At 39.1% G+C, this 12,236-nt stretch overlaps 1 protein-coding gene and 1 long non-coding RNA gene across 2 annotated transcripts; one reads left to right on the forward strand and one right to left on the reverse strand.

Moving 5' to 3' along the window:
• Window positions 1-3,263: 3,263 nt before the first annotated feature.
• On the reverse strand, window positions 3,264-10,564 carry slc26a10 (solute carrier family 26 member 10). Its single transcript, XM_035656932.1, has 18 exons — window positions 10,300-10,564; window positions 9,854-9,964; window positions 9,527-9,684; window positions 9,220-9,384; window positions 8,975-9,127; window positions 8,797-8,879; window positions 8,566-8,713; window positions 8,206-8,319; window positions 7,675-7,752; window positions 7,487-7,582; window positions 7,193-7,299; window positions 5,351-5,420; window positions 4,955-5,137; window positions 4,789-4,843; window positions 4,537-4,625; window positions 4,394-4,448; window positions 4,128-4,234; window positions 3,264-4,032 (listed from the first exon to the last, which is right to left on the reverse strand). The coding sequence occupies exons 1-18, from the start codon at window positions 10,562-10,564 to the stop codon at window positions 3,994-3,996; spliced, it is 2,076 nt and encodes a 691-aa protein (XP_035512825.1). The 3' UTR covers window positions 3,264-3,993.
• On the forward strand, window positions 7,481-11,839 carry LOC118324575. Its single transcript, XR_004796565.1, has 3 exons — window positions 7,481-8,351; window positions 9,507-9,680; window positions 10,415-11,839. It is a non-coding gene; the product is annotated as an uncharacterized LOC118324575 (long non-coding RNA).
• Window positions 11,840-12,236: the final 397 nt, after the last annotated feature.

Genomic DNA, 12,236 nt, shown 5'->3' on the forward strand with positions numbered 1-12,236 from the left:
GTGGTCTGTGGGACTTGAATCGGCAACCCTCCGGTTCCCAAGAGAAGTCCCTACAGACTGAGCTACTGCCGCCCATTTATAAGTAATATTAACATACTTAAGTATCTACACCTTTAAATTGTCTCATATTTATAGTTCATGTATCATTTTATCAGCTCTTTTCCTGTTACTCACTCAAAATCCACATGTCATCTGATCAGTGCTGCAACATCCACCTGACTCTTCATGATAATAACACTTGTACACTCCGTCTGCAATCCTACACACACCCTAATTTAAAAGACATACTTTATTTACTCATTCGTGTGCACATTATGTTGCATGCACTCATTGGAAACCATTATAACTCGACTTGTAGACTTTTTGTTGTTGTGTTCTGTGCAAAATACAGTAAAATAAAAAATTTAAAGATTTGAAAAAAGGTTTTCCTTGCAAATAAGTATCTGTCTCTTTGGTGTCTGTCTCTTTTGTAGCACTAAAGTATAACTTCATAATGTTTATTTCAGCACTGTGGTCACTGCAGTCTTAGGCCTCTATTTGCATGAGTGTGGTTGTGTGTGTATGACGGAGACATTCATATTTTCCCAGGGACCTATTTTCAGTTGGTCTTACGTTCCCAGGGGTCCTATTTTACCCAGATGTATATGGCACATAAAGGGAACATGAAAAGGAGTCATGTGTTCCTCCTTTCTGGGGGTAAGGATAGAGAGTTAGGGAACTTAGGACCCTGGGAACACAGGACCGTGGGAACTTAGATAGCTCCTGTGTGTGACTGTGCATAATGTTAAAGTTAATACATTTTATCATGTGACCTGTTTTTAATATGGTTACAGATGACTGACTGCTGTGATTATGTTTTTGTCATTCTTCACCAAGGTTACAAAATAATGGCCATTATCTGACATTACCTCACAGCTTCAATATGAATACCCACAACTTCAATATGAATACCAACAACTTGTTTCTTGTGTTCATGTTTGGTTGTCTGGGGATGTTCAAAAATGAGAACATAAATACAGTTACAGCAATGGTGAGTGGTAAGTAATTAAGTACATTTACTCAAGTACAGTACTTAAGTAATTTGAGGTAGCTGAGTATTTCTATTTTATGTAACTTTACACTTCTACACCGTTACATTTCATTCAATATTGTACTTTTAACTCCACTACATTTATTTGACAGATAAACTTACTGGTTACTTTGCAGATTCAGATTTTACATTAGAAACATATGATTAGCAGATAAAATACACTACATTATTACATATTACACCTGTGGACCACCAACAGGGTGTTGTTCTGGAGAAAGTTGATTGGTGAGTGTCATTTCCAGGTCGTCAAATTTCATCGTAAATTTATAAATTGCAACTACACAAACGAAACGTGGCCCCGACATATGCTGACATGCCCTTATGGGAGTCTCATTGGATGAGGCGGTATTACAAAATATCTTCCCCAGAGAGAGATGTTTTGGATGACAGGCTCAACACTATGCCCCCCCTTCTTTGGAGAAGGTCTGACCCTTAGGTTGGAAACTAAGATAGTTAACTGTATATAAAGTAGTTGTACCTAAAGCTACAATAATAAAATGCTGCTTTCACACTGTTGCATCAGTATTAATCTAATAATGTCATACATTATAAATGTATCAGTCAGCAGGAACAAGCACACTTACCTTTGATACTTTAAATGCATTTTGCTTATAATACTGGTGCACTTTTGCTTGTGTAGGATTTTGAATGGACTCACTGGACTCATTACTATATGACACCTGACTCTGTCACTAGAAAGTCATGTGACCCTTCATCCGGGTTAAAGAATATGCTGCCATTCCAGTGTTTATCCACAAGATGGAAACAAAAGATCAGTGAAAATGCCACACAAGTTGAACTATCCTCTGCTTTGTCATGAGCAACCTAACATTATCATTATCATAATTGTTATTATGATTATTATCAGTAGTAGTAGTAATAGTAGTGTCAGTAGAGGTAGTAATAGTAGTATCATTTCATAGTAAAGTTATTATGAGCACTCTTGGTTGGAGAGTATTTTTATTTGTTTTATTCATTATTATTATTATTATTATTATTATTATTATTATTATTGTCTGTTTTCCAGAACCATATTATTCCACTGTAATCCACTTTTTTACTGTTTAATGTTGGGGGTTTTGTTTTGTTTAATTTGTTTTCTGTTTTTTTTTATTTAGCGATTTGTTGGTCAACTAACACAACTAAAAAGTGCATGCTATACACATCACCTTTTTCAAAAGTAAATCAAACACTTTGTCATTAAATTGCTGACCTTCCTGGTGGAGTTTGCAGGGTTACTTTTTGAATATGTGCTTCTATGTGTGTGTATGTGTGTGTACATGTTAGTAGGTCTGCCGGTAGAATCTGGCTTTGTAAACATTTGGCCAGAGCCTTGTGTACCGTGTTCTAATTGAAGTGGACTACTTCTTGCCAATTAGTGAAACACTCCTTTAGCTTTAAAGGGAAAACCCAAAGGGTACAGTGTCTAGAGGCCTCTTTGAAATATGCACTGGAAAAAAATAATAACTTGGCTATCCAACATCAAGCAAGGAAATAATTAGGGTTTTTTCCTTTTTTGTCCTGGTTTTGAACTCACACTACGCGTAGTTTTATCAGGTCAAGGTAACAAGAATATGATGAGGAGCAGTGGGAGGAAAACCTTTAACTGTTGGACAGCAGAGGGCAGCATGGTGGTAAGGTAAGATGTTGCTTTCAATTACTGTAATGGTGTTTACTACCACTGGTAAAACACATCTTAAATATAACAGAAGATTTTGTGAGAATTGTCATAAAATGTGCAAACTCTTCCTTTCTGTCGAAAATGGTCGACACACTGGATCAGATAGTTTTACATAATGTAGTTGCAACTTTATGTATTTCTCAATGTTTGCAGTTATACAAATATAGATTAATTGTAGCTTGCTTGTTGCATATTGAAGTTTTTTTAAATGCATGTTGAGTTTTTCCCCTTTCTTTGCCTCTGTTGTCATTTGAATCCTGCATTTTTCATTTTTCATCGTATCTCAGTGCAGACACACTAGTCTACAGTATCTCACCAAATACAAAGGCTGCTCTTCTTCTCTCTTCAAAAGTGGCGTGCTTCACATTCCACACAGTGTTTCCCCCTAAAATGTATTCATACTTAATAACCACACCAACCCTAATGTTGATGTAGAAACCCAGGATTAAATTCGCTCTGACATGTTAAATTTAGTTTTAATTCACATAGAAGTTTTGTTTTTGGAGACATATTTATTGTCAAAACAGCCACTGGATGGCACAGTTGCTGACAAATACAAGAGTCATTCATAAAATATTTTGTGCAGTCTCTCTGGAGTCAAAAGACAGAACATTTTAAGGCTGGATGACATTTACTGTACACAGTTGCATATTCAAGCACATATTTCAAAAGATATAAATATACAAAGTATTTTAACAAACTATTCAGTGCACTTTATATGTATCTGTATTGCAAACAACAAACAGAAACTAAATAAATATTACTATGGTAATATTCCAGCATATATGACAATAAAGAACAGAACAACTGTTAAACAAAACAATTCATATCTGCCATATACGGTTTTATAGTAATTGGTCACAAATTACATATTTGTTTTTCTGATTTATTTACACTTAATATATGATGAGATTGTCTGTTGTGGAATTATTTTATCAACTTTATTCAAATCCCTCTGATATAATGACTAATGTCAGATTAAAGTCCGCCGGGAGTCCAAACTGGTAACACTGTAATGTAATCATTATTGTAATTCATAACGTAGTGCTACAACAGGCTACTGCTTCTTTGAAATGCTGGTATACAGTACAGTTTGGACCAAATGCTGGAGTGCTGCTATACAGCTGAGACACAATCTCTGTTTATAGAACATAAATTGTAATGTCCTCTGACATTTTAGTCCCACACACTTGGCTGAAGGAAGCATGACTCATCACTGTCATCAAACCCAAACAGTCGTGGTGCTCTCTGGAGGTTTTTCCTAAAGCAGACAACAGCAGTATCGTGATGACAATCAAAGTAATTAGAAATAAAAGCCTTTTGTGTATTTGTGAACAATCCTGCTTTCTAGCTCACCTTCTGCTGTTGAATATACGTCACAGCATCATGAACAGTCACGAAAATATGTTGAGGGTTCATGTAGTTCATTAGACCACTTGATGTGAGGATTTTTAGGACGCTCTCTAAGGAGATGGAAATCATCTATGAGTATTTGTTTAATGCAAGTGAATTTTGACATATGTAATAAGTAAAAAAAAAAAAACTCTCCTTAAGGTAGTACAAACAGAGAATACAGCATGAAAACTATCAGGATAGGAATAATTCGGATGCACAGGCCTTACCATTGCAGTTTGCCAAATATACGTGGACTCCAACTTTCTGGCATTCAGTACACATCTGCAAAAAAAACAAAACCAGTCAATTAACACAATGTTTGAATAAATACAGTGAAGTTTGAAGCTTTGTCTCGCTTTAACAGACTGACCTGTGTGAAGAGTCTTGCTCCAGCAACATCGACAAATATCACACTGCTGCAATCAATCAACACTGCCTGAACATCATTCTCAGATGTTTCTAGAGAAAAGAAAAAAAAAGGAAATTGAATTTTCTTTGCAAAAAAATGTAATTGCCAATCACTGTTGTAGATGTCCTCATTCAAAACGAGAACATCTATTTATGGTTTTTGGAACTGTGTTAATCATCCAGACAGAAAAACCTAAATGTTTTCATTACTTACCAGATTTAAAGAACTCATTTTCTGAAGAAAATGATGTATTTGCAATGCCTCTTTCCTAAAGAACAATGTAGGGGAAAAAAACAATAAGATCCTGTAATTAAATTGGCTTTTACAGTGTAAACTGTATATTCTAACTCAGCTCATTCAGCAATTGCAGAAGTCATACCACGGTGTTGACAGTGGCCTCTCTCTCCCGTTTCTCCAGGGCTTTCCGTGCCTTCTCCCAGCTGCGGATCTTCTCTGGCGTCAGGCCCAACAGCCTGCTCATCTCCTCCCTGAAGAAGTTACGGTTGCCATAATAGATAGGCCCGTTGTAAGTCAAAATCTTCACTCCAGGCACTTCATAGCACTGAAAGGAAAACAGGATGGTCTCAACTTCTTTCTAGGACACACGGCATCGTCTCCAAAATTATGATTATCACTTGTTGAAATAAGAAATTAAGATTTTAATGTGCCTCAAATTTAAGATTTAAGACCCGGTTCAGTGTACTGAAAGATAATGTCTTATTTTTATTTGTTAAATTAAATGAAATAGCATTAAGCAGTAAGAGTGTCCTCTCACCTTGCTGTGGTTCTCCAGAGGTCTGTAAATTTCTGTGTTGCTGGCCCGACCAAGCACTGAACAACCAGCCCTGTTGAACCATGAATCATCAGTTTATACTGAACACATTATAACAAGTGATCTGCAAAGCATGACGGGTATAAAGTGATTCTTTGTTTCTCTGATGGATTTTAGTTCAGAGTTCCATAATAGATATAAAACTTTCAGTGTTTTTTTCAATTCTAATTTGTTTTTGGGGTATTATAATTAGGGGTGTCCCCCCTCCGATATTATCCGGCCGATATTCACATAAAAATATGTAATACGGCCGAATTATCGGTATCGGGTTTTTAAATAACCGATGTTTGTTCCTGTAGGCTTGCAGGCATTTCGCGAGTCCTGCCATGGAACGGCAGCAATGGGACTATTACCCGGCGCGCCGCTACGATGACGTATAACAGCTACGGTAGAACTGGCTCTGGTTGCTAACCCGTGCTAAACACAGCAAAACACTTTAAAAGCTGAATGATTTTAATATTAACAACCAAAATATAGTGCCAATGCAACCGTTTCCTTAACCAAACTAAACAATTGGCTTTAGAATTTACATTAACACCCTCCCCTTCCAGGTGCGCATAATACAATTAAACACAGTTAAGCCAAAGCTGGCCGCTTAGCTAGGCGATTAAGCCGCTACGGGCTCCCTTTCAGTGTAAATTAATACAATGAAAAGTTGAAGTTTGTTCCTTATTTTGAAACAGACGCCTGTTTCATTTGGGAAGCCATGTTGCATTTATGTATGCATCGCAGTGGGTTAGGGGCGTGGCCCCATGTCGCTGGCTTTTAAATGCCCCCTGCTCGGACACTCATACTTGTCTCTTTTGAGAACAATAACTAAGCGAAGGTCCGCCTTTTGACCCAACATTACCTGTATTTCGTTAGTTTATACTTGTTGGCTAAAAATGTGTGTCAAAATAAGTAAATTTCATTGGTTATTCCATTTTCGTGTGACCTATCCCACAACAATCGGTAATTTTTAATATTTAAATGAGCCCCATGTGTTGATTCTACAATCCCACGCTTCTCAGCCCAGAAGAAAGGAGACGAGCGACCGTATGTTGGACGAATATTCTGAAAAATGCTCCATTCCCTCGAGCATGTATTAGAGCAAAGACTTGCCAAAGCCTATACCATACATTACATAAGCACCCCACCCATACATCACATACAAATAAGGTGCTTGTAGTTTTAACGCCCTTTATCTATCCAGATAAAAACCATTAAGCAAACAGTTTCTGTATGATGTTTATTAGACCTATGTAGATCTGAATTGAAAGCCAGGTTGTCATGAGCTTGTATCCTTGTATAGTTTATTATTAGCTATGTGGTATGTGTTGCACCTTATGTAATCTGGTGGAAAAAACCCATTAAAATTTAAAACCGAATCATACCAAACAAATATCCTGCTTGCGTGTCCGCCGTGTATGAAAAAGTGTCCTCCCCCTTTTTGATGTGAAATGGAGAATGGCCACCTACCAGTGTGCATCCACAATAAACATTAGGCCATACGATGTTGTTAAATTCCCACCAATAGGAGATAAGTGTTATGTTGTTACAGTTTTTTGGTGTAAAAAGCCTGCATATAATCGGTATGCGCCGGGGTGATATCGGTATCGGACAATTGAGAGTTTGGACCAATATCGGAATATGCGGATATCGGCAGAGAAAGCCAATATCCGGCACCAAATATCGGACATCCCTAATTATAATCCCTATAAAACATACTTTTACATAGTTCTTGCTTACAACAGAGCATTTGGCAAGAGCACCATAGTATTCGTGCAATGGAAATGGAAAATGTACCTTTGTGTGCGGCAGATGACAGTCATCATAGAGAAAACCACCCCAATCGCTAGGCCAAGGTCCACATTAAGTACCACTACAGACAGCCAGGTTACCACCCAAACCATCTACACAAAGACACAAACATAATGATGTATTGTCATGTCAGGATATAACAATTAACAATTAACAATGGAACGATGAAAATTATGGTTCATTCCCTCCAAGCAATCTGTGTGAAAGTGGAAAGATGAAGGTTATTCATCTCATGCTACCTCTTCTCCAATATATTGCTATACCAATCAAAGTCCTTACAAAGTCAATCTTGCTGATTCTCCACAGCTCAGGTAGGTCCTGGAACTGCAAGAACATCTGCCTGAGGCTGGTAACGTTGATGCATGCCAGTACTGCCTGGGGAGAGAGATAAAGGATGAGATAAGTGCACTTTCCTTCTTTTTTTCTCTCTCTGTCATGCTTGTAGAGATACACACATATAAACACACCTTGGGTAGGAAGTAGAACAGTGGTCCAATCAGCAGCAGGACAACCAGAACAACCAGACTGGTAAACAAGCCAGAGAGCTGCAGGACACACGACACACAACCCTTACTGGAAATCCCAATGTGTCTCATAAGCTTTGCTCCCTACTTGGGGCCTATTCTGCATTGTTTTGGATATAAATGCACTCTTAGGTTTTAAGTAATTTCAACTGCATTAAAATCGATCATTTTTCACAACAATAATCTAAGGTACATTCTCATACATAACTGAACATTGAGTTATAGATGGAAAATCAGCACTTTGAATGTTTCTGTCGTTGAATATATAGGCCTGTTTTGCTGCTGTGTTTAAAGCATTAGTCAACAACTTTTGTGATTTGCCTTATATTAAGGGGCCTTTTAATCCATTTTAATTTTTTCACTTGGAGTACTGAAATTTACATTTGAACTGACAATTGTGCATAGTCTACTAGTGGCTTGTTAGTGTGACTCAAGAGAAGACATACAGAAGTTACTGTATAGCATGTACACTACCTGTGTGTGTCCTCCAGCACTCTCGAGTATATTGGTGGTGGCTAAAGTGGCTGAGCTGGGGAAGCAGGTGAAAAAAGAAGACAGTGTGTTGGAGATGCCATGAGCCAACAGCTCCTGCAATGTAAATGCAAACAGTTAACAGACTGGTGAGCTGAAGTATGAAAATCTAATACAAATTTGGCAAAAAGATGCATGGAGGAAGTAATAAAAGCAGATTGTCCATAGGGGATGTCAGAGGTACATTTACTGGTACTATTAAACACCAGTACAATTTTGAAGTGTTTGTTCTCCAAAATCTAAAAGAAAACGGCAAAAAAAAAAAAACCAAGGAAGCAGCTGCAACTGTACGGTAACCTTTACCTGGTTGGGATGTATGGAATATCCATGTTTATCAGCATAAATCATTGCCAGTGAGACTGACACGGCGTAACCAACAAATGTTATGGCTACTGTGTCTCCAGCAATGTCAGGGAAAGTGTGCAAGGCAGGCATCCGTGGCTTCGGGAATCTTGGGATAGAAGAATTAAAAGTCAAACTAGTCGAAACTACTTGAGTACTTTAAGGATTTTTTTTTTTAATCTAAAAGATTACCCAGCTGGGATGTGGCCAACTATCTCAATGCTGTAAGTAGAGTCCAGCGAGGAGGCATAGGCCACACCTGTAGCAATGATCACCTGTAGAATGAAGTATAAAACCATGACTTATTACCTGTTAATCATATAGTTCATTGCAAAAGTACACTCAACATTCATAAATCCAGGTGACTAACCGTGAGGATCTCCACTGGGATAGGTGTACGCAGGCGCTGCCGGTAACGCATGTTGATTTCCTTAACTGGCACCAGGACAGCCAAACACACCATGGAGATCAGCAGCTCGGCCATGTTGGTGTGAGGCAGGTTCTCCATCACTGATGCTAAAGTCTGAATGTACAAGTCGGTGGGCTGTGAGCAAACTCCCAAATGATAACATGTTGGATAAGACCATCAAGATGTCACTGTGATTCACTGCTTACCTTGAATAGGGAGAAGGTGCCAGTGTGGCGGGGAAGCCGCAGCCCCAGCATGCTTTGCAACTGTGAGATGGTAACATGTAAAGCAGCAGCACTGGTGAAAGCCTTAACAATTGGCTCTGACAGATAAGTAGAGAGGAATCCCAGCTGAAGACCAAACATACAAAGCTGGAGGCACAAGAGATTAACATAAAAATTACAGGCTGGTTTGGAGAATTAACTCAATAACAAAAAAGAAAGTCATCAGGTGTGTTATCATTTCATTTTGTAACTTTGTATTTAATTCATAGAGTTTGTGCATCTGTCTTACCATAATAATTCCTGAGAGGAGTGCTACAGCCGAGGCCACTCCGATCTTCTGGGCCTCAAACTCAGCCGCTTCAGACGAACTTGAGTTCATCTCCAGAGGAGTGGGAACCAGCTGCTCCACCACAGAGCCGGTCATCAGACTCACCACAGCAAAGGTACCTGAAGAATAGACCTATCGTCTCAGTCACAGTAGAAAACATAATAACTGACACTTGACACTGAGTTGAGTTGCAAGATGCATGTGATGCATGAGACAATGTAACTATTTATAGTATAGTAGTAGTCAGTATGGCAAACACATTACTAGTTATGTGGATATGAGTCTTACCTGTGGACACGTGGCGACCTGTACCAAAGAACATATAGAGGACCACAGGGAAAAAGGAGGTGTAAAGGCCAAATATTGGTGCCACGGATGTGAGTAAAGCAAAGGCCATGCCTGTTTGGAGAAAGACATTGAAAAAGACAGCTCATCAGTAAGCACTTTTCTTTTCCTACTGTCAGAATGTAAAATCTGTCCTTGTCTGTAAAATTCATGAAGCAATCAAGTTAACTGAGGACAAAAATATTATAGTCACAATGTAAAATCTAACAACTTAGCCTTATAGTTTTATCATTATCATATTATCAACAAGTGCATGTGTTGTTGTTGCTGTAATTATTCATATCTTTATCTAAAATAAAAATAAATAAATAAAGGTGATCAAATAATTTTGTTATTGGCAGCCTGTAATCAGCTGCAGGCTATTGGATCCGGTTCCTATGTTTACTCACCTTGTGGAATGTGAAGAATACCAACTGTCAGTCCTGCTACAGTATCTCCTAAAATCCATTTCTTTAGTCTGTATCTTGGCAGCCAGTTGAAAATGGGCACTCTCTCCCTCAACAGGTGAAGGCAGGCTCGCCTTGAACACCTGCACTTCCCGGCGAGCTTCTCCCGGAGCCGCAAACCTCCACTCGTGTCATCATCGGAGCCGTAGGCCTGTTTGAAGCGGTCCTCTGTGTAAATATTCCTGTACACGGCCACAGAAGCACTCATATTGTCCCTGTAGAGATGAGTGATGATGGCTCACTATGCAAGCACTGTTGTAGAGTCAGTAAATGTGTTGTCTGTGGCAATACATATATAGCAGAGTCTGCCCTGACCTCAAGAGCCATTGCACTTTCCTGTCAGACTCTTCTTAGCCAATGACATGGCTCAAAGCTCAACCTTTTTTGTTACAGTGTTGAACAACTTTTTTCACATCTTTGTCCTGCCTCAGTCAACATAAAGGTGTGCTGGCCCAGTCTTTTTTTTCTACAACATTCTTCTGGGTCCTACTGCTAAAAGGATTTTTTTCAATTCAAAGTAGAAAGTCAGGCCCTCAATCCGCCTTTCCTTCACCCACAACCCCTCCCTCCAAACACACACACACACACACTGTTTGCACTGCACAGTCCTATCCTCCCTTATGTCCTGCCTCCCGAGAGCCACGCGGGAGGTACAAGCTCAGAGGAGGCACAATTAAGTCATACAATGTACACCACTGTGAAATGCCTAAAGAGATCAAAGTCCTATTGTTGGAGCTGAGGTGTAACCTCAAACCATGTCTGTTAGCGAGGAGTTCATTTCCGAGAAGGATGGATGTCTGTAATGGTTGGGTGTTTAAGCTGTGTAGTGATAAGGAAAGGAGTCTGCTACCCATGAGACCCTGTGAAACTCAATCACACATGGCAGTCTGGTTCATGGATCAAACCACACCTTGACTGCTGAATCAGAGATTGTGTGTGATGAGTGAGATGTTGTTCTTTGTCAGACAGGAGTGAATACAAGGCAGCTTTGGATAAATACAAGATAAAACAGGATACACTACGTGTCTATTCGTCACAACATATTGTTTGCAAAATGTGGCTATTATGTAATCCAAATATAAATTGGATTTGAGTTTGAGTGAGTGTGAGGCAGAAGGAAATCACAGTCTCAAGAGAGGTTCAGTCTGACTCTGGAGAATAAACAAAGGAAATGGAGAATTTATCTGTGGTGTAAGCTCAGCATTGGGTGCTGCGAATGAACCTCTGCGATGAATGACGTCTCCCATCTCACAAGGCTACGTGAGGAAGTGCAGGCAATGCCACAGTTTTCTATTGTTGCACGGGACAACACCCAAGGATTTTTACTTGAATGGGCTCAGACCTTGGCCAGAAGGGCAGAAGGTTTAAAAATGTACTGTACCACATGTTGCAAAGATGGCGAAGCATCCAGCGTTGAATTTGTGAAGTCGTTTTATTTTGTTGCTGTATGAGGTGAAAATGTCATAAAGCCATATAATTACAATTCACTGTGATGCTTTTTAAACATTATGTTAAAGCTGTTTTGCCACAGAGGAATTATGCTTCTTTAATATGCATGTGGGTCACTTGGATACACTTACATGGCGGTATCTTTTATATTTAGCCAGACATATGCTATGAATATACTTGTATGTAAGTTTTACGGTTGTTTTTGTCACAGTTTTGAACCACCATGAGCTAAATCAACTAAACATCTTCCTTGACACGCAGGTTGAGATTTTGGGAGGTGTGTGTATCAGCCCTCTGCGAGCCTCTGCGGTTTACAGATACCCTTCTGTGCATAGGCTTGTTTGCGCGACTCTATATGCCCTTAAAGGGGAACTTGGCAACTCTAGCCATTTCTTCGCTGGTTTTCATTTTTGTCATCGCATGTTTTCTCA

The sequence above is a fragment of the Morone saxatilis genome, unplaced genomic scaffold (assembly GCF_004916995.1).
Source record: "Morone saxatilis isolate NCDOM2014 unplaced genomic scaffold, NCSU_SB_2.0 Contig15, whole genome shotgun sequence".
In the NCBI taxonomy this organism is placed as follows: Eukaryota; Metazoa; Chordata; class Actinopteri; family Moronidae; genus Morone; species Morone saxatilis.